Consider the following 23,754-nt stretch of genomic DNA (forward strand, 5'->3'; position numbering starts at 1 on the left):
CCAAAACATTAACTGTTTATTCCTCTCCATAGATGCTGGGTGACCTGCTGAGTTCCTCCAGCACTTTGTATGTTTTACACTGGCAAATATTCAATTTTCCCAAACTTCCACCATGTAGGCAGCAATATTCTGACAGAGAAAAAACACCTACTTCATCATCTTATAGGATATTCAGATGATTGCTTCGCACAAAATCTTGTTCTTGGGAAATTCTCCTGGAATTGCTTAGGAAGATAGTTTCTTTGAGCCAACGATGACTGAGAATTCCTTTGGATAAGAACTGTGCATCAGAAAGATAGCACATGAACTGACAGGGCACTATGACATTGCACATCACTATTACTGTTTGCCCAAAATGTAAATTCAAGCTCTAATCCAGTTGTTTGATAAAATAAGGTCACAGATGAAGTCAGTTTCAAAAGTACTTTACAAAGTGAAGCACAGAACTGATTTAGAAAATCTAATAAATAAGATATTGTATTTCATACAAAAGGAATAAAGTTAACAAATATGCTTAACTGGTCATAAAATGATACGGATAATCCCAAGATGAAAGGCGATATGTAAATCAGAATCCGGTTTATCACCACCAGTATGTGTCATAAAATTTGTTCAATGCAATACATAATACAGAAGAAAAATAATAAGTAAATCAATTATAGTATACATATATTGAATAAATTAAAAATCCTGCAAACAACAGAAATTATATATATTAAAAAAGTGAGGTAGTGTTCAACGTCCATTTCGGAATCGGATGGCAGAGGGGAAGAAGCTATTCCTGAATCACTGAGTGTGTGCATTCAGGCTTCTGTATCTCCTACCTGATGGTAACAGTGAGAAAAGGGCTTGCCCTGGATGCTGGAGATCCTTAATGGATGCTGCCTTTCTGAGACACCGCTCCTTGAAGATGTCCCGAGTACTTCGTAGGCTAGTACCCAAGATGGAATGGATTAAATTTACAACCCTCTGCAGCTTCTTTTGGTCCTGTGCAGTAGCAAACCCTTCCCCCCCCCCCATACTCTCAGAATGTTCTCTACTGTACATCTATAGAAATTTTTGAGTGTATTTGTTGACATACCAAATCTCTTCAAACTCCTCATGAAGTATTGTCACTGTCTTGCCTTCTTTAAAACTGCATCGGTATGTTGGGGCAAGGTTAAGTCTTCAGAGATCTTGACACTCAGGAACTTGAAACTGCTCACTTTCTCCACTTCTGATCCCTATATGAAGATTGGTATGTGTTCCCTCGTCTTACCCTTTCTGAAGTCCACAATCAGCTCTTTTGTCCTATTGATGCTGAGTGCAAGGCTGTTGCTGCGACAACACGCCACTAGTTGGCATATTTTGCTCCTGTACGCCCTCCCGTCACCATCTGAGATTCTACCAACAATGGTTGTATCATCAGCAAATTTATAGATGTATTTGAGCCATACCTAGTCACATAGTCATGGGTATAGAGAGTAGAGCAAAATGTAAGACTTGCATTTTTGGTTTAGGAAAAGAAGTAGATGGCCCAATCATTAGAGTCAGATGAGCAGTGAGGAGTTGAGCCATTGGGATGTTTAATCACAAATTTGTATTAAATTAGTCAAATTCCTCCCAACTGCCAAATCAGGTACAGAAAAAAAAAATCTATCAGGTTTCTAATCTAGAAAATTATTGTTATGTTTATGCAGCTGTAGATGAACATATATACAGGTTGTTTAGACATGATGTCTGTGTGAAGGCTGGTTATGAGCAAGAACATGCATAGTTGAACTGCCATATCCCCCCCACAAATGGCCTGCTAATTCTTGTGTATGGGATACACACTTGAAATTTGTTAACTTGAGTGAGGTACTGTAAGACAATGAATTGTTGGAAGCCAATCCTGATCAGGAAATACTGACAGGTCCCACTGTTCCCAGATGCAAATTGGATTTCCTATCTCACTTCTGAGATCATTGACATAAATTCAGCAAAAACATGCAGAAAACTGATCAGTTTTGCTGTCCAAAACATTAACTCCAGATCACATTTACCAAAATAAAGGTGAAAGAAATTAGCTCTATTTGTCAGTAGTCAATCAAAACATACAGTGAATGACCAACGAAGTCCAAGAATGCATGAGGGGCAGCCATGTTTCAAGCACCAATGTAGCATGGCCAGCTTATTAACCCTTACTCATGTGGGAGGAAACCAAAGTACCTGGAGGAAATCCACATGGTCATGGGGAGAAGGTATAATCTCCTTACAGACAGCAGTGGGAATGGAATCCTAATTGCTGATGCTGCAAAGTGTTACGCTAACAGCTACACTACTGTGCTGCTCTCAACATCAAACACATCTTATTTTCATTACACAAGTTAATAAGGTAAAATCTATAGAACTGAGGTGTGTGAATTAGAAATATACTAGATTCCTACACAATGTTTGTACAATAAAATGTGAGGGAAAACACCATTTTACCTTAATCTTATTAGCTCCTACAAATGTGTTCCCTCCCACTGAATATATCATTATACCATTGGCTTATGAAACCACAATCTTCCTACAGTGAAAGCTCTGCTTTTTGGTACTGCACTACCTGGAGCCAATGTTGATCGTCTAAAGAGGGTACTAGCCTATATCAGAACATTACTGAGGGCATGTTCACACCGGCATCTGCTTAGCTTGGGCCTGTTAGGTCCAGCATGTTGCCAGTTAACTCAGCTTTTATTCTATGTACTATTAACTAGCTGCTCATTGTGTTCAAAACTAATGATAATCAGAAGAATCAAAATTTGATTACTGTGAAATAGTATTAAAAAATAGAAATCTGGGAATAGTCAAGTTTTAACCCATGAAGGGAATGGAGAGAGAGATGGATGGTACACAGGAGGTGGACATTTAGTTAAAATTGGCATCAAGATCAGCATAACATTGTGGGACAAATGGACTGTCCAATGTTTTACTGTTTTATACAATTGCTTGTCCAATATAATTATGACATAATTTGTATATTGTTAAAAATATGCAGCTTGGAAAAGATTGCTGTGGAGTAACCTCATGGCTTTATGTAAAAATACTTGAATGAACTTTCAGAATTCTACATCAGTGAAGTCACATAACAAAAATAAATCCAATAGGAGCAATGTCTTTACTCTGGGTTTAGAATTTGCAATTCACTTTAACCGGAGTAAGTAGGGCAGTTAGGAGAAATTAAGGGATAAATGCACAATGCAGCAAAGATTGATTTTAAAAGTAAAGAGAATCAAGGGGTGCGTGCAGGGAGGTGGTGCTGAGGTAAAACATGAGCCATAATCTTACTGAATGGCAGATAAGCCCTAAGATCCTAAATGACCTCTTATTGAAAATGTTATGTAACATTTTTCATGATGATAGAGACAAAGTTGAGGGTGGTGGTGGTGGGGGGGGGGGGGAGAAAAAAAAACTGCAGATGCTGGAAATCTTTAATAAAAAACAAAGTTAGGAACACTCACAGATCAGGCAGTACCCATGGAGAGTGAAACAAGGTTAATGTTTCAGTTTAGTGACCCTTTGATAAATATCTGTATGATTGTACCATTATATTTTAGGCTTTGCCATCAATTTGTTACCTTGGTTTCACAAATTTATAATGAATAGTTTGTTTTATTTCCTTTACTCCTGTCATTTTACATTCTATAGCCATTTTATTAGTTACAGTTGAACCTAATAAAGTGGCCACTGAGTGTCTGCATGTTTGTGATCTTTTGCTGCTGTAGCCCATCCATTTCAAGGTCCAACGTGTTGCATGTTCACAGTTGCTCTTCTGCACACCAGTGTTGTAATGCGTGGTTATCTGAGCTACTGTTGCTTTCCTGTCAGCTTGAACCAGTCTGGCCATTCTCCTCTGATTTCTCCCATTAACAAGGAATTTTTGCCCACAGAACTGCTGCTCACTGGACTTTTTTTTCGTTTTTCGCACCATTCTCTGTAAACTCCAGAGACTGTTGTGTGAGAAAATCCCAGGAGATCAGCAGTTTCTGATATCCACCCTGTCTGGCAAAGTCACTTAGATCACATTTCTTCCCCGTGCTGATGGTCTGAACAACAACTGAAACTCCTGACCATGTCTTGATGCATTTCTGCACTGAGTTGCTGGTACACAATTGTCTGATGAAATATTTGCATAAATGAGGTGTACCTAATAGAGTAGCCACTAAGTATATTCTTCAATTCAGAGCTGAATACAAAAGGTCACATATTGGAGGTTCTGCTTCAGCAAGTCCTTTTATTATTTTCCAAAGTGCAAATTAAGTCTTTTAGAATTAAAATGCAACATTTTAGCCAGGTTTTAATGGTACTATGAGGACTAACACTTAATACAAGGGCTCCAGCCATGTGTCCGTCATAGCCATTGTATAAACATTTGTCATATTGAGTGTCTGTGGAATTTTAAAGCAGCTTTACTGTATCTGTGTTACTATTGACAGTCTTTTCAGCCTTTACAAGAGATATATAAATTAAGAAAAACAGTAGAGACACAGTCTAACACAGGACACAGTGACAGTGTGTCAGTGTCAGGACGTTGTCACAATATTATACCATGTGTAACTTTCCACTCTGTGATAAGAACTTATGCTATTGGCCGAGATCTAAGGTTGTTAGACACTTGTTGCCAATATTTAAACCACACTGCCAGAACATGACAGAAGCACAAGATTGTACAGCGTTAAATCTGGAAACTACATTGAAAACTCAAGCTTCCTCCCCCTCCCCTAACATCAAGTAGATTAACTGTATTTTACTCAAATGAACCTGGTAACCCTGCCAATTTCATTCAATCTTAGCGTCATGTGCAACCAATCAAGTGTCTGCCCCAGTACTAGGCATGCGGAAGAAGAGATGAAAAGATGTATTCACACACATACACCTCAACAAAACATGGGAGTACCCTATTTGTATAGCACTACAAATCCTAAATATAAAACAAGATTATTGCTTTATTGAAGCATTTCTATGGCTGATTCTGTTTCAATACATCAAAAATGGAATTATATACTCAAATAATCATTTAGTCAAGGTGCACGATCAGTCTAATCTTGCAAATTTACTTGCGCAACTGCACTGCAAATCTCTGATTTGAAAAAGAAATTCCAAAATGGGAAAACAAGTAATTTGATGAAGGATTCTTGAGCCAAGATGCTGAATGCTTCTAAACTCTGACCTCTTTAATGTTTAAACCTCATAATACCAAATCCAAATATGCTATGTTTCATTTTCCACGGAATATGTCACCTTGATAGAATTGGTACATTTTGCTCTTTCTTCTAGTAAGACCTGAATACCAGATCATGATATGTCTTTAACATCATAGCTAATAATAAATATATTTTTTCTTTTTATAGTACATAGAGACACTATTTCATTAAAGGAATCAAATGCTGTTTGATGGAAACCTAAATCAATGATGTATTATGGGCCCGCACCAAATGAAAATAAATACTCGCTCACACATCACATTCACACCTGTTTTTAAACCACATTCAAACTCCATCCATAGCCAAGGACAGACAGGCGTAGGAGACATTCAACATAGTGGTTTTGTTCATTGCAAATTATGGGGTAAATTCATGCATCACGAGTTTTACAATCATACATATTTTACATGATATATAAATCTTCGGTTAAAAGACAAATTATACTTATATTACCACATCTTACATCCTGAGAAGATTAATGTTTTGTGATTATATGCACTAAATTAGACATACAACCACAGTACAACAAGTAGCTGAAAGATTCAGATCATTTGGAAGGAACATGCTGGGAACGTGACTTAAGAATACTGAGTCTGCTGCAAATGAATTCTGACAATCTGTCCCACTGTGTTTAAGGAGTTCTCCCCATGTGCCAAGTCTGCTGACACTGAAAAATCAGAACTGGGCAACCTGGTGAATGCTTCGCAGGCAGGACAAGAGCTGATGATATGGAGTGCCAGGAGTTGCCACCATTTCGAACACTGACTGGAAGGCCCGGCGATCCAGCTCCTCGTCAATCTGCTTCCTGTAGAAGTCCATAGCCAGTAAGCAGAAGAGGTTGACATCCACTTGTTCAGATTTACCCATTCGGCTGATGATATGGGGAAGGCTGGGCAAGGGAGTTAAGAAATAATTTCAATTTACAAATAGCAGTATGTTCAGCAAATTGAAGCCAGCAATTCTACCTTCTCAGAAGCTTAAGGAGTTTACGCACGTCACCAAATCCTCTAAAACTTGTACAGATACACTGTTGAAAGTATCCTAATGGTCACATCATGGACTGGTACATCAATCCCAATGTAAGAGACTGCAGAGAATAATGGTAACTGCCTGGTCCATCACAGGCACAGCCCTGCCCACCATGACCACAGTACAGGAAGCACTGCCTCAAGAAGGCAGAAAAATAGAAAACCTACAGCACAATACAGGCCCTTTGGCCAATAATGCTGTGCCAAACATGTACTTACTTTAGAAATTACCTAGGGTCACCCATAGCCCTCTATTTTTCTGAGCTCCATGTACCTATCCAGGAGTCTCTTAAAAGACCCTATTGTATCCGCCTCCACCACCGTCGCCAGCAGCCCATTCCACACACTCACCAACCTCTGTGTAAAAAACTTACCCGACATCTCCTCTGTACCTACTTCCAAGCACCTTAAAACTGTGCCCTCTCATGTTAGCTCTTTCAGCCCTGGGAAAAAGCCTCTGACTATCCACACGATCAATGCTTCTCATCACCTTATACACCTCTATCAGGTCACATGCATCATCAAGGGTCACCACCATATAGGTCAGGGACAGAAGGTGCAGAAGCCCGAAGTTCCACAGCACTAGCTCAGGAACAGCTACTTTCCTATAACCATCAGGTTCCTGAATGAACCTGCACAACCCTAACCCTACCTTAGCAACAGAATACTACATGCCACCTCTTGTGCTATCATGGACAGTCTGTTTTTTTTGTGCCAAGATATTGCTTTTGCTCATTTTTTATCTTCACCTTTCTCTTCAATTGACTTGTACAATTGCTATTGTATGTGTTGGCTGTACCTACATACCTGTGATGAGCCTCTGCAAGTTTTTCATTGGACCTGCTCCCCAAAGTATCTGTGCACATGACAAACTTCATTTCAATCGATTTACTTCTATTCTTCCAAATTAAACACAGCATCAATCCAATTGCAATTTAACTTCAAGCTCAAATAATTGCACACAATTCTCCTCGAATCTTCACATTTCACTGAACATTTACAAGATCATTCTTTGCATCTTAGTTGCTACAATTTCTAAAATTCATATACTTTGTGAATTTTGATAGGACATAAATCTTAGCTCAGTTGTAGCACAGTCCCCTTTTGTCTCAGAAGCCAAACCCTGGTGACTTGAGGCAATTCAATATATTTCAAGCTACCATAGTGGTACTTCTAAAAGGGATACTGTCTACCAGGCACAACTCTAAACAAATGGTCTTCTAAGTGCAAAGGTGGATGCAAAATATTTCAAGACACAAACTTGTAAACAACGAAGGGAGTGTTCTTTCATACATCATGGGTGGCATGGTAGTTGTAGCAGTTAGCATAATTGCTATTACAGCACCCGTGACCCAGGTTCAATTCCACCATTGTCTGTAAAGAGTTTGGCACATGTTCCCAACGACCATGTGGATTTCCTCCAGTTTTGTCCTACCTTACAAAGATGTACAGGCTAGTAGGTCAATTGTTTACATGGGTGTAATTGGGCAGCACAGGCTTATTGGGCCAGGAGGGCCTGTTGCCATGCTGTATCTCTGACTAAAATATAAAATCTTTCATGCACATGCTCTCATTACTCTAGATACATAAAATCACCATGGATTCTAAAGCTGGACCACGCCTCCATTTATCCAATCCCAACCTGTATTCCACCACCACGCCAACTTACTGTTTATCAATACAAACGCCCATGAAAATGAAACAATATTTTTTGCTCCAATTCATTTGTAACATGCTCCAAATTCGCCACAATCCCAGTTTAAAGAATTGAGCTTTGTATTTATCCCTCTCACTCTTGTGGTGTGGCTCAGAGAGACTCAGTAATGAAAAACAAGAAAAATTATAACACTCACCAGAACTTAGCAATAAAACATAAAAGATAAATATGTAAATTTATATGGTGGTCTTCAGAATTGCAGATCGTAGTTATGCTTAACATACTTGGTAACTACCTGGCACCTATAACCCTGTTAGGTCACAGAAATACCCCAAATAATTAACAACTCCAGAGCTAGCATGCATTTTAGAAATAGAATTTTCAATTCCAAGTACATGTGCATTTTTTTGGTAAGGATACAGAGCTGAGATCCACGCGCTGGTTGATGCGCTGACAAAGAAACAAGACAGGCTCCACATGGCCATCGCTATCGGAGTTCTCTGCGTGAAGTTCGACAGTGACAACATTACCCAGTCCCTCACCATGGAAGACTGTCCAGTATTGTGCAAGGTCTGAAACACCTGCAAAGAAAACACAGAACTGCTCTGTAATAGGGATACAATTCATAGAATCATTCAGCTCATCACGTTTATGCTGACTGTGATACTTGTGTACACTAATCCCATCTGCCCACGTTAAGTTCATATCCCTCTTTGCCTCTCCTATCCCAAGTACCTGTCCTCCACTACTACTTCTGGTTGTCTATTCCAGATAATCACCTCCCTCAGTGTAAAAAAGATCCCCTCAGATCTCCATTAAAATGTTTCCTAGTTAAAGACCTCCCTGCCCCCGGAAAAAGACTCCTACTCTACTGTATGCTCCTTGTAGTTTAATAAACCCACTGCAATGTCACCTCTCAGCCTCTTACATTCCAGTGAGAATAAACAGCCTCCCCAATCTTTCCAATACACCCCTCCATTCCAGACACTATCTTGGTGAATATCTTCTGCACTCTATCCACTGTTCCACATACTTACAACTGCGTTGCACCTAGAACCATTCACAATAGTCTAAATGCCATCAAAACACCATTTTTTACAATTGTAATGTGATGTCCTCTTATAATCAATGGCTCAGCCTATGAAGGCAAACACAACAAATGGTTGCCTGACCACCATATCCACCTGTCTCTTTGTTTCCAAGGAGACATGGACTTGCATGTCAAGTGCCTCTGTACATCAGTGCTCTTAAGGTCCCAGCTACTTACTTTACATGTTGTGCCAACATTTGATGTCACAAAATGCATGACCTCACATTTGTCTGCCTTTGCTCAGGCTAACTTTCTAGCTGAGCTATGCCACTGTGTATCCCAGGTTTTGCCATCTATGACTCCTTTTTCATGGCATCTTCAAACTTACCAATCAGCCCACCTACATTCTCGTATTTATATCAGTCAATAAGTGTCCCAGCACCGATCCCTACAGTTACACTACTGGTTGCAGACCTGTTAGACAACAGGACATTGGAACATATTTAAGCCATTCAGCCCATCTAGACTGCTCTGCCATTTTATCAATGTTGACCATGGTTTCTGACCTTCAGTCAGAAACAAAACCTGCACAACAGCATACTTCTCATCACTAAGCAAGTTTTGGATACATTTGTCAACGTGCCTCAGATCCCTTATGTCTTAAGGTTGTGGATGAGCCCACTATGTGGGATCTTGTCAAACGGCTTTCCAAAAAGTCCACAGGAACCAGATCTACTACTCTCCCTTCATTAAATTTCTTAGTTGGCTCCTCAAAAACTCAGATTATGAAACATGACACCCTTGAACAAAAACCATGCTGACTCCTAATCAATCCCTGTCTTTCAAATGAACGTACATCCCGTCTCGTACATACCTTCAACAATTCCCCTGCCATTCAGGCAAAGCTCACTGGCCTGTAGTTTCCAAGCTTAGCCTAACTACCCTCTTTGAACAAGGGGACAACATTAGCTATCCTCCAGTCTTCTACTACCTTGCCTGTAGCTAACAAAGGTGAAAAATTCTCCTATCCTGGGTTAGATCCTGTCAGGTACTTGAGATTTTCAACCTAATGTGTACTGATAGGTCTAACACTTCTTCCTTCCTGATACAAATCATAAAGCTTCCATACATGGACAGCAGAGAGCATCCTAATCATGCTTTAGTAGGGAAACACCAATGCCCAGCAACAAATAAAAAGACCACAGAAAGTGGTGGTTACAGCCCAGTCCAACACAGACAAAATATTCCCCATCACTGAATACGTTTACATGGAGCGATGCCACAAGAAATCAGCATCCAATGTCAAAGACCCCCATCATACAGGTCATGCTCTCGTCACCTTACAACTTTTGGGCAAGAGGGACAGAAGCCTTGGGTCCCACACATTCAGATTCAGGAACAGTTATTACCCTGCAACCATTAGGCTCCTGAATGGAAGTAGATAATTTCACTCACCACAACTCTGAACTGATTCCACAGACTTGCTTTCAAGGATTCTACAACATACACTCTCATAAATTGTTTTCTTTTACACAATGGTTATTTGTCAGTCTTTATGTATAGTTTTTAAAAATATATTCTATGTCTTTATTTTCCTGTAAATGCCTGCAAGAAAATGAATCTCAAGATAGTATAATAAATTTACTTTGACAACACAGTGCTCCCTTATTTCTCTAACATACACATCCTTGTCCCTGGTGAATGCCAATAACACATGGTCATTTAGGACTTCAACACATCCCTCGCTTCAAACACATACACATCCTTGTTAATCCTACTTGCTAAAATAATATCATGGCCCCTAATTTCTTTTTTTTTTACATAATTCCATCCTAATAAGAACTATGAGATAATTACCTACACTAGGGACTTTACAAATAAAGGAAACCTTAATTCTCACTTGTCTGGTTGACTGTTCAGGCTTTTGACAAGTTGTTTTTAAAGCACCTAAGATTTATTCATTTACTTTTATAATTGGCTGCTCCAGAGAAGCCTTGTTAGTCACAGGCAAACTAAGCCCTTATAAAGGAAATTAGATAACGATACAAGAGAACAAAAACAAAGTAGAATAAGCTGGTAAAAATACAAATTAATGGCAGTGGAGGCTCCTGAAGCAAAGCACTGGCACAGGCTACTTGTAACAGACACAAAATACTGGAGGAACTCAGCAGATCAGGCAGCATCTAGAGAAAGTAATGGAGTGTAGCGATGTGCTACACACAGTGCTGAAATAACGACACGCAGTCGGTAAGTCGTTTCGAGACTAGTTTATTCAAATTCCTCGGCGCTGGCATTTAATCCCTAGTGCCTGCTCTCTCCGGGCAGAAATGACGTCAGAGGTGCATTACCAAAGTCTCAATTACCAAAAGTCTCAAAGTCACAAATAGCACACTGGCTATTTGTGAGCTGGTTCGCCTGCGCAGACAGTGGGTCGCCACATAACACCCCCCCAGAACTGGCGATACACCCCCAATGTCCAGAGTCTGGATCAGCCTCTGTTTGGGAGGTCTGCCTCTGCACCACGGTGCCTGAACCTCGACCGGCTGCGCCGTCCACATGGGCTGGTTTGAGTTGGTCCACCGTGAAAACCTCCTCTTTCCCCCCAATGTCCAGAATGTACGTGGACCCGTTGTTGTTGATCACCTTGAACGGCCCTTCGTACGGCCGCTGTAGCGGCGCTGGGTGTCCGCCCCTTCGTACAAACACAAACTTACAGTTCTGCACGTCTTTGGGTATATGGGTTGGGGTCTGTCCGTGCTGTGAAGTCAGTACGGGGGCCAGGTTGCCGAGCCTTTCACGTAGTCTGTCCAGGACTGCTGCGGGTTCTTCCTCTTGCCCCCTTGGGGCTGGTATGAACTCTCCTGGGACGGCCAGGGGTGCGCCGTACACCAATTCAGCTGACAAGGCGTGCAGATCCTCTTTGGGCGCTGTGCGAATTCCAAGCAGGACCCAGGGAAGCTCGTCCACCCTGTTAGGTCCTCTCAGGCGGGCCATGAGAGCCGACTTCAGGTGACGGTGGAAGCGTTCCACCAGTCCGTTCGACTGTGGGTGGTAGGCAGTAGTGTGGTGCAGCTGCGTTCCCAACAGGCTGGCCACAGCCGACCACAATCTGGAGGTGAACTGGGCGCCTCTGTCAGAGGTAATGTGGGCCGGTACCCGGAAGTGTGCTACCCAGGTTGCAATCAGTGCTTGGGCGCAGAAATCGGCAGATGTGTCGGTGAGCGGGACTGCCGCTGGCTACCTCGTGAACCGGTCTACCATAGTTAGGAGGTACCGTGCTCCTCGGGACACTGGTAGGGGGCCCATGATATCCACATGAATGTGGTCGAACTGCTGCGGCGGGACTTTAGTGTGCCCCTGCACCTTGGCTGTTTGGCACTGCGCGCACGTTCTGGCCCATTCACTGACCTGCTTGCGAAGTCTGTGCCACGCGAACTTGCTGGAGACCAGCCGGACGGTTGTCCTGATAGATGGGTGTGCCAAAGCGTGTATGGAGTCGAAAACTCGCTGCCTCCAAGCTGCCGGGACGATGGGGCGAGGTTGGCCGGTAGCCACGTTGCACAGGAGGGTCCTCTCACCTGGGCCTACGAGAAAGTCTTGCAGCTGCAAACCCGAGACTGCGGTCCTGTAGCTGGGCATCTCGTCGTCTGCCTGCTGCGCCTCCGTCAGTGCTGCATAGGCCACCCCCAGGAACAGGGCCTGGACAGCTGGTCTGGAGAGTGCATCCGCCACGATGTTGTCCTTTCCCGAGACATGCTGGATGTCCGTCGTGTACTCGGAGATGTAGGACAGATGTCGCTGCTGGCGAGCCGACCAGGGATCGGACACCTTCATGAATGCAAAGGTCAACGGTTTGTGGTCTGTGAACGCGGTGAACGGCCTGCCTTCTAAGAAGTACCTGAAACGCCGGATTGCCAGATACAGTGCCAACAACTCCCGGTCAAAAGCACTGTACTTGAGTTCGGGTGGTCGTAGGTGCTTGCTGAAGAATGCCAAGGGTTGCCAGTGCCCCTCGATGAGCTGCTCCAGCACCCCACCGACTGCTGTGTCGGATGCGTCCACCGTAAGTGCGGTCGGAACATCCGTTCTGGGGTGCACCAGCATCGCGGCATCTGCCAAGGCTTCCTTGGCTTTAACGAAAGTGGCCGCGGCCTCCTCGTCCCAAGTAATGTCCTTGCCTTTACCCGACATCAGGGTGTACAAAGGGCGCATGATACGGGCTGCTGAGGGGAGGAAACGGTGGTAGAATTACTATCTAAATGGAGTCAAGTTAGAAAAAGGGGAAGTACAACGAGATCTAGGTGTTCTTGTACATCAGTCAATGAAAGCAAGCATGCAGGTACAGCAGGCAGTGAAGAAAGCTAATGGCATGCTGGCCTTTATAACAAGAGGAATTGAGTATAGGAGTAAAGAGGTCCTTCTGCAGCTGTACAGGGCCCTGGTGAGACCCCACCTGGAGTATTGTGTGCAGTTTTGGTCTCCAAATTTGAGGAAGGACATTCTTGCTATTGAGGGAGTGCAGCGTAGGTTCACAAGGTTAATTCCCGGAATGGCGGGACCGTCATATGTTGAAAGATTGGAGCGACTGGGCTTGTATACACTGGAATTTAGAAGGATGAAGGGATCTGATTGAAACATATAAGATTATTAAGGGATTGGACACACTGGAGGCAGGAAGCATGTTCCTGCTGATGGGCGAGTCCAGAACTAGAGGCCACAGTTTAAGAATAAGGGGTTAGGCCATTTAGAACAGAGATGCGGAAAAACTTTTTCACCCAGAGAGTGGTGGATATGTGGAATGCTCTGCCCCAGAAGGCAGTGGAGGCCAGGTCTCTGGATGCATTCAAGAGAGAGTTAGATAGAGCTCTTATAGATAGCGGGGTCAAGGGATATGGGGAGAGGGCAGGAACGGGATATTGATTGTGTATGATCAGCCATGATCACAGTGAATGGCGGTGCTGGCTAGAAGGGCCAAATGGCCTACTCCTGCACCTAGTGTCTATTGTCTATAGAAGTTCACCATACCAATGAACTCCTGTAGGCCTTCGACTGTGTTGGGCCGGGCAAAGTGGCGGATTGCATCTACCTTGGCGGGTAGAGGTGTTGCCCCGTCTTTGGTAATCCTGTGGCTCAGGAAGTCGATGGTATCGAGACCGAACTGGCATTTGGCCGGGTTGATCGTGAGGCCGAAATCACTCAGGCGAGAGTAGAGCTGGCGGAGGTGGGACAGATGCTCCTGGCGACTACTGCTGGCTATAAGGATGTCGTCCAAATAGATGAACGCAAAGTCCAGGTCGCGTCCCACCTCATCCATTAGCCGCTGGAACATCTGTGCGGCATTCTTCAGGCCGAACGGCATTCGGAGGAACTCGAACAGGCCGAACGGGGTGATAAGTGCTGTTTTGGGGATGTCTTCAGGGTGCACCGGGATTTGATGGTATCCCCGGACGAGGTCTACTTTGGAAAATATTCTTGCCCCATGCAGGTTTGCTGCAAAGTCCTGTATGTGCGGCACGGGGTAGCGGTCTGGGGTGGTAGCCTCGTTCAGTCTGCGGTAGTCGCCGCATGGTCTCCAACCCCCGGCTGCTTTGGGTACCATGTGCAGCGGGGAGGCCCATGGGCTGTCGGACCTCCGTACGATCCCCAATCCCTCCATCCTCTTGAACTCCTCCTTCGCCAGGCAGAGCTTTTCCGGGGGGAGCCTTTGTGCACGGGCATGAAGGGGTGGTCCCTTGGTCAGGATGTGATGCTGAACCCCGTGTCTGGGCATGGCTGCCGTGAACTGCGGTGCCAGAATCGATGGAAAGTCTGCCAGGATTCTGGTGAATTTGTTGTCCGACAGCGTGATGGAGTCCAGGTGTGGGGCTGGCAACTTGGCTTCACCCAGGGAGAACGTCTGGAAAGTCTCGGCATGTACCAGTCTTTTCCCTTGCAAGTCAACCAGCAGGCTGTGAGCTCTCAAGAAGTCCGCCCCCAGGAGTGGTTGGGCCACGGTGGCCAGTGTGAAGTCCCACGTGAACTGGCTGGCGCCGAACTGCAGCTGTACTGTGCGGGTGCCGTAGGTCCGTATCGTGCTGTCGTTTGCGGCCCTCAGGGTGGGTCCTGGCTTCCTGTTGCAGGTGTTGTACCCCATTGGGGGCAAGACGTTGATTTCCGCTCCAGTGTCGACCAAGAAGCGGCGTCCCGACTATTTGTCCCAGACGTACAAGGGGCTGTCCTGGTGGCCAGCCGCCATAGTCATTAGTGGCAGCTGGCCCTGGCCCTTGCAGGGCGGGCGACAAGGGCAGGCATTTGTGCCCCACCGCTGGTGGTAGAAACACCATTGTTCACTGGCCTCCTCACTCCTGTCTCTGTGTTGTGTGCGCTCCCCTGCCGGGCCTGGTCTGGTCTGCTGTTGGGTGCGTGGCCTGGTAATCTGACCGACGGATGCCACGCTCTCCATCTTGGCTTTCCACAGCACGTCTGCCCGGGCCGCCACCTTCCGGGGGTCGCTGAAATCTGCGTCAGCCAGCAGCAGATGTATGTCCCTGGGCAGTTGCTCTAGGAACGCTTGCTCGAACATGAGGCAGGGCTTGTGTCCGTCAGCCAGGACCAGCATCTCGTTCATTAATGCTGACGGCAGTCTGTCTCCCAAACTGTCCAGGTGAAGCAGGCGGGCACCTCACTCATGCCGCGAGAGGCCAAAGGTCCCAATGAGCAGCGCTTTGAATGCTTCATATTTGCCTTCTTCCGGGGGCAACTGTGTGAAATCTACAACCTGGGCGGCCGTCTCCTGGTCAAGGGCACTCACCACGTGGTAGTAACGCGTGGAATCAGAGGATATCTGCCGAATCTGGAACTGGGCTTCTGCTTGGCTAAACCACACACGTGGTCCAGAAAGTCAGCAGTTTTAGCGAAACTGCGTGAACAGATGAAGAGTCGGTCATCTTTGGTCCAAATCCCGTTTGGACCGTCGGGGTCACCAATGTAGCGATGTGCTACACACAGCGCTGAAATAACGACACGCAGCCAGTAAGTCGTTTTGAGACTAGTTTATTCAAACTTCGCGGCACTGGCATTTAATCCCTAGCGCCCGCCCTCTCCGGGCGGACATGACGTCAGAGGTGCATTACCAAAGTCTCCCCTCATGCGCTGGCTATTTGTGAGCCGGTTCGCCTGCGCAGAAAGTGGGTCGCCACAGGAGTCATTTTTTCATGCTGAGACCCTTTAGCAGGACTTGAAAGGAATGGGTAAAGCCATAATAAGAAAGCATGGGGGGGGGGGGGGGGAAGAGATGGAGTACATTCTGGCAGCTGATACGTGAGACCAGATGAGGGGCTAGGTAGCTGAATGGGGGAGGGGGAATGACATAAGAAGCTAGGATTTGATAAGTGGAAAAGGTAAAGGGCTTAAGAAATCTAATAGGTGAGGAGATAGTTGGGAGAAAGGGAAGGAGGAGGGGCACCAGAAGAGGTGATAGGCAGGTGAGGAAAAGAAAAGGGGTAGGAGGGGAGCCAAAATGGGGTATGGATAAAGAAAGGAGAGAGAGAGAAATTATCGTTAGTTAGAGAAATTGATGTTCATGGCATCAAGTTGGAGGCTATCCAGACAGAATATTCATCCAATCTTAAGAGTGGCCGCATCATGGCAGTAGATGAGGTCTTGGGCTGACAGGGGAATGGGCAGTGGAATTAAAATATTTGGCACTGGGAAATGCTGCTTGTTGCGGACGGAGCAAAGGAGCTTGATGAAGCACCTGCGGAGTTCCTCAGCAGTCTGTCTGTTATTCTGGATTTTCAGAAACTTGTGTCACAGAATAGTTGACCGGTTTTAGGACTGCAAGCTTTATATCGTAGCAAACAGAGACATACCTTGTAAACAACTGTGGCCATGAACTGTGGATAGGGCTGCTGATTGGAAATAAATTCCCCAATAACCTTATTCATCACATCTTGTGGTGGAAAGAAATCATCAAGGAATTGTGGCAAAATCCGTGCCACGACCCGCGCCTCACAAGGGAAACCTCTCCGAATTCTAACAGAGAACAAGAAATTCAGTTGAAAAAGCAGCAAGCAACTTGGACAAACTAAAAATAAGACTTTTATATATTCTATAAACATCTGATGCTTTCAATTCATCACAGCTGTAAGCAAAATGGAAACACAAGGATTATTCTTCAATTAACAGGTAGGACATTTCCAAAGGAGAACAACTTCAATTTATGTTTATCTACTTCATTAGATTGCTGGTTCACAGGCCCAGCTTTTCACTTGATTCTCCCACCTCCCCCACTCACCTACTTGCCCCACATCTGGTCTCACCTGCCAGCTTTTAGACCTTCCCCCTCCCTCCATCTTCTTATTCTGGCTTCTTCCCCCTTCCTTTCCAGTCCTTATGATGGGTTTCAGCCCAAAACACTGATTGCTCAACCCTCTAAATAGTTACTGCCTGACTTGATGAGTTGCTTCACCATTTGCCTGTTTTGCTCAAAGGCTAACTGCCCCAGTTTGGAGGTTGTATATGGCATTATAAAGCACTGGTGGTGCACTGTATGGGGTTCTGCTCACACAGTACAGGATGTGATATTACAGTAGAGGATACAGGAGACTCATCAGGAAATTGCTCTGATTATGAGGAGAGATTAGATAGGCTGTGTTTGCTTTTCGTAGTGTTGAGGCACCTTTTTCCCTGATAAAAGGTATAAAGAATTATGAGATTAGATACAGCAATAAGAAACTATTTTCCTTTTAGTGGGTTGTCTAAAATAAGAGTTCAATCCATAAAATGAGAGGCATGAGGTTTAAAAGGGATCTGAAGAGGATTCTTCCCCACGAGAGTGACTGGAGTCTGGAATGCACTGCATAAAGAAGAAGCGGAGGCAGACACTCTCACATTTAAGCACTTAGACAAACTTTTAAAATGTCAAGGCCTTGGACCAAATGCAGGACAATGGAGCTAGTATAGAAAAGTAGCATGGTTGGATCCTGGTGATTTTGTGATCTAAAGGTTCTTTGGAAGTCATGAATAAGGCATGAAATTATTGCTTGTGGCTGTTTCATTCAGTGTTACAAGAACGAAGAATGTGCAAAGGAGTCAAGTGAACAAAAAGTACCGATTGTCTCAGACTAAAGGTAAACAAAACTCCAGTGATAACAATTAACCTATAAAATAGCTGATTCAAGTGGCACGACTTCTGCTATAACTAAAAAGTGTCTAGAAAAATACAGACTCAACTGTACCACAATTACTGGAAAATTCACTGAACAATTATGCATATACAAGTGATTATATAAAATACAAGCAAGCATTTGACAGTTGAAATAAAAAAATCTATTCTACACCCTAATTCAACATCACCAATGGCCTGTTTCTGTGCTGTGTGATGCTTTGACTGAGAACTTTCAGAGTTAATTGGCAGGGAGCATGATGTTGTACAAAGCCACTCTCCGTGGAAACAAAGCCAGTGCTTACCCCACCTTTGTACACTATGTCCTGTGGTTAAAAGCCATCAAAGCTAGAAACAGGAAAGAAAATACTTAGGACAAATGTACCTGTTAAAAATAAGACTTGGCTGTGTGGCATTTGCTAGTCTATGTGATAACTGACACACTGGTGAGAAGGTACAAAATTTCTAAATGAAAGACTGCATCTTGAATTCAGAAACATAAGTTAAACAAAAGCATCTGAACACTAACTTTAGGTCTTTATTCCCTTACGTACCAAATACCATTCTGAACAGTAATGTGTTTCAATCAATATCAAATGACTTGTGTCTATTTCCAGGGTTAATTGTAGGCAAGAAAATCACAGAACAAGTCTTCACACTTCTACATCATAGTTTTCATATTCACAAACTTTGGTACCGAATGTTACAGTCCCTGAAGTGGCATAAGTCTCACTATGAAAGGGTCTCTGCCCCCTGACAGAATGCTACTGTATTTTTCCCTTGATGAATGCTCCATTCAGTGCTGAAACCTCTTCTGTGTTGTCCACTGTTCAACAGCCAGCTCTGTACGGCAGACACCCAGCAGCTAGACACAGCATGGTATGTTTACTCAGCGGACCCACTCGAAGCTGAATATAGCCCAAACCAAAACCCACCAGGATCGATCCAAAGAAACCCCCAGCATGGCATTCAGAAAGAAGTGCAAATTAGCGAGCGGCACACTGAGAGCAGATTGCTTCATTCCTGCAGTTTACACATAGCTGAAAAACAGCTGTAAATCATAGTTCGGAGTCTTTTAATAATCACCTCGCTGAAGTGGAAGTAGCAGTATGTTCCTTGCTCCTCTGTGGGATTAAATTTGCACAGGGAATTAAGGCTAAAACACAATATCCAACTGGTTGTTTTTTCTGCTTGATGCAATCTCAACAATTAGTAGATTTGTCTTAATCTTGCTGAATCAGGTTTGGAAAATTCTCACATCGTTACTGATTGAATGATGAAAGAAAGGGTAAGTTAACAAAAGCAGAGAAATGGGGAACATGTGCTGGATCAGTCTGCAGGTTAAAACTCCTCTACACACCCACCTATCAAAGAGAACAGAAACTCGCTCCATCGCCACAATGACAGACTCGCTATCGGGAGCTGTGGGGTCAGCGTCTGAACTTCGACCAGGGCTGCTCTTCTCTTTACCTGTTTATGGTACACACACACACACAGAGAAAAAAAGAATCAGCACTGCAGGGCTCGATGTTTCATTTATTCTTTTACACACGTTGAGTTTTCTATTCAATTGGACTCAGCCATTTACAGCTCCATGGAATATAAAACAATCAAGACATTAAGCATTGGGTATGAGACTTGTATTGGACACACTGGAGATGGCAGCAGATTCACTTCCCAGGTGGGTTATACAACATTCTGGCAACTCATTAAGCATTATGGGCTAATTGGGACAGCATGGTAGCATAGTGGCTAGCACAACGCTTTATGGTACCAGCAGTTCAGGTTCAATTTCCGCCAGTGCCTGTAAGGAGTTTGTATGTTCTCCCTGTGACTGCATGGGTTTCCTCCCACAATCCAAATACACACCAGTTGGTAGGTTAATTAGTTGTTGTCAATTGCCCTGTGATGAGGCAAGGATTGGGCAGTATGGCTGAAAAGGCTGTTAGGGCCTATTTCACACTGCATGCCAAATAAATAAATACAACTGGGCCAGAAGGACCTTTTACCACGTTGTATCTCTAAATAAAATTTCCTGGAGGGAAAAAAAAGTTTACTGAAGTAGCAACAACTTGCCATAAAGAATCACATGTCTGGAGCAGAGAGGCCAGCTTATGTCTATGTTGGCACTTGGAAATAATACTCCAAAAATCCTGCAAGTTTCTCTTTATGAAGCAAATATTACCTGAACATTGCATTTTCTCTGTAACTACATTTTGCACTGTTACTGCTTTTCATTTGTACTATCTTGATGCATTTATGTTCTGACATCATCCATATAGATGGCTTCCAAAACAAAGTCTTCCACTGCGTCTTAGCATGTGTAATATTGATAAATCAATTACTGGTTGAGTGTGTTTCACCAGATTCTCCAGGATTTAAGCCATCGAGCTCCATTCTGACAATGTAACTATGACTTAAATGCCAAAAGAAAAACTTTTCCTTGAGATTAAAAAATCTGTCAAGCAACAAACAACTTCGAAAAAAAATCCTCCATCTTTGCTGCATTCTCTTCTCTCAGTCCTCCATCTTTACCACAATCCCCTCCTCTCAGTCCTGTCTTCACAACATCTAGTCTCAGGATGAAGCTTTTTTCCACAACTATTAAGATATTCTCCTTCAAAGAGAGGGGCTTCCCTACCTCCACCATCAATGCTGCCCTCACCCGCATCTCTTTAATTTCACATACGACTGCCCTCACCTCATTCTCCTGCCACCCCATCTGAGATAAGGTTCCTCTTGTCCTCACCTATATATTCCATCTGGGTAGCCTCCAACCTAATAGCATGAACATTGATTTCTTGAACTTACAGTAATTGCCCCTTCTTTCACTATCCCCGTTCCCCTTTCTCACTTCATCTCCTTACCAGCCCATCACCTTCCTCTTCTTCCATGGTCTTCTACCCTCTCCTATCAGATTCCCCCTTCTCCAGCCCTTTACCTCTTTCACCCTTTCCCCTCTCCCAGTTTCACCTATCACCTACCACCTTATACTTCTCCCTCCACTCCTCACACCTTCTTGCTCTAACCTCTCGTCTTTTTTACCAGTTCTGATGAAGGGTCTTGGCCCAAAACATCAACTGTTTACTCTTTTCCGTAGATGCTACCTGGCCTGCTGAGTTCCTCCAGCATTTTGTGCATGTTGCTTGGATTTCCAGCATCTGCAGATTTTCTTGTCTTTGAACAACCTCAAAAATCTAGTGAAACTTGTTCAAGCTTATTGGTCAAACGTTAATCTTGGAGTAAATGATGTGCAACTGTACCATACCTGTGTACATGCAGGTCAGCATCAGCCCCAGGGCAGCCATGGCCCTGTGTGGACTGTGCATGTTCAGTCTATCCACACTGAGTTTTACCAGTGCCTCTCCATCCAATCTTGAGAGCTGTTCTGAGAGAAGAAGTCGCTCCATCCCACGCAAGACACAGTGGTAGATTATGGAAGGGGTGGATTCCTCACTGCCAGAGACCATGACTCCGCACATCTAAAATCAAGCAACAACTTATCTCACTGACAGACTGATAATATAGGTTATTCCAAATGTACAAGCTTCAAAATGAAGCATCTGTTTATGTACCTCGGGAATGAATCACAGGTGTAAACAAAAAAATCAAATATTCTTACAACCAATCACTAAGGAAGATAGAAACAGATATAACTGTAGCTCTTTTTTAATGATACATTGGTATCACTCTCCCCTCACAATTATAAATTTGCTCCGTTAAGCCTTCGATTTGTTTACATACACATGAGGCTTGAGGCCAGCATGCAGAGCTTATTTAATTTCTGCATAAACAGTTAATTATCCAGTTAACCAAGTTGCAGGACTATTGCAAGCTGCATTCATAAAAAGAATGCACACCGCACCAATTCCTAAACTAAGGGTGTGCCTCCACAGTACATAAACAAAAATGCTGGCTGATAAGGGGTTCTATCTTCACGTATCTTAACATCAGGACAAAATGACATTTTCAGGCTGATGCCCAAGTATTTCTGAAGTGACCAGTATTGAAGGTATTTTTAATCAGCTCTTAACAAGTACCAACATAGGAGTTCTTTTCCCAGCAAATAAAAAAAGGTGACACTGCTATCAGTAAGAAAGAAATCTGTGTGAATAAAGATCAATAATGCTATCAAATGCATAGTACACACCAACTGGCAAGCATGTAGAATGACAACAGGAAATATTTAAAATGGTATTCAGAGCTCTAGATAATCTATTCTGCTCAATGTACAAGAACATCCAAACACTAATGAATGTACAAAGCAAAAAGTCCATGAACCGTAGGAGAATGCATGACAAGAGAGTTTTCAAATAGATTAGAATTTTTTAAAAATCAACAAAATTGAATTACAAGTGAAATTACCCAACATAATAACAACACTATACCAGCACTAGTTAAAATGAAAAGCTTGGATTGAAATAGATTCATGAAGGGCAGGTCAGAATTAAATCAGACTCTGATGACAATATGGCATAAGCATTAAATTCTGTTTCAGGAATTACTACAGGGACAGAGGTTTCATCTGAAGATGATTAGAAATGATACAACTGTATTTAACTAAAAGAAAACAGTGGATTCCAATAAACTGTGTCATCACTTAATCGGGGTAGCCATTTATTTGGAACAACTCTTAAAGAACAAAACTAAATCGAGAAAATAGCCGTGATTCACTTTGTTTAATGGGACAATATGCAATTAAATTGTCGCCCAACAGTTTCTAACTAGCATCAGTCGCATGCACTTGCAAGGCCATTAGATTCTACATCAGGGGTTCCAACCTTTTCTATGCAATGGACCATTCTCATCAACCCCTGCTCCACATGGTGCTTAGACCGATCAGCATCAATTGCCTGTGTTTGTGTTCATTATGCAGTGATTTTTGTCACTGATAGCTGGCGAGCAATAAACAGTAAGACAATTCAGAACTGTCTTGCTTTCTGCAGTTGCAAGCATTCAGTCTGAGAGATGCCAGAAACAGTTAGGAGTGGAAAAAAAATTGATTACTGCAAGTTTGGAACTACGAAGGTATTGCCAATCATCTTGAATATTACAATGAAAATAAAGCTTTGGGGGATGCAATCATCTAAAGCTTTGTATGAAGCCAGGCAATTATCTGCACTAGGTGCCTGCAATGATTTTGTTCTTTTACAGTCAATCAAAAGAACCTGGTGGATGAATTCCTCTGTCAATAACTATTAGGAACTAATATAATTTTATAGCACTGTAGAGTGCTGAGTAACAATTTAAATACATAAATTGTTACTCAGTTAAATGGTAGTTTGTCTTTTTTTTATACCTTTTAGCTATTTCCATGATTTGGGGCGACCGCCTAATTGGGCCAAAATGTACTGGTCCTGATGTGTCCCAATTAACCAGAATCCACTGTATTAAACAAAGTGAACACAAGTTTCTGTTCACCTAGCCTAACATCATCAATCTCCTTCACAAAATGAAGAGCTCATCACCCTTTACCACTGCAAAGCCACTGAAATTGAAGGTAAGGCCTGATAGAAGCTTGAGTGCAGGATATAAAAGGACGGGCTGTTAAAGTGCAATGAAATAATGAGGGAAGTGTGAGCAGGCTACCATGATGAAAGAACTTTGTAATGCTGGTTCACCTGATAAACAGTATTTATAGTTGGACCAAGCACAGAAACAGGCCATTCAGTTCACCTTGTTTATGA

The 23,754-nt window shown here is 43.3% G+C and overlaps 1 protein-coding gene across 6 annotated transcripts in view; it reads right to left on the minus strand.

The window, feature by feature from the left end:
• Window positions 1–4,217: 4,217 nt before the first annotated feature.
• Window positions 4,218–23,754, minus strand: part of htt (huntingtin) — a 246,898-nt gene continuing 227,361 nt past the window's right edge. For all 6 annotated transcript variants that reach the window (XM_073047912.1, XM_073047911.1, XM_073047909.1 and 3 more), the window contains 5 exons: window positions 21,336–21,549; window positions 19,432–19,537; window positions 16,773–16,935; window positions 8,313–8,473; window positions 4,218–6,096 (listed from right to left, as the gene is read on the minus strand). In XM_073047912.1, coding sequence (XP_072904013.1) covers window positions 5,883–6,096; window positions 8,313–8,473; window positions 16,773–16,935; window positions 19,432–19,537; window positions 21,336–21,549 — 858 coding nt within the window. In that variant the 3' untranslated portion in view covers window positions 4,218–5,882. The remainder of the gene's footprint in view (window positions 6,097–8,312; window positions 8,474–16,772; window positions 16,936–19,431; window positions 19,538–21,335; window positions 21,550–23,754) is intronic.

The sequence above is a fragment of the Hemitrygon akajei genome, chromosome 6 (assembly GCF_048418815.1).
Source record: "Hemitrygon akajei chromosome 6, sHemAka1.3, whole genome shotgun sequence".
NCBI lineage: Eukaryota > Metazoa > Chordata > Chondrichthyes > Myliobatiformes > Dasyatidae > Hemitrygon > Hemitrygon akajei.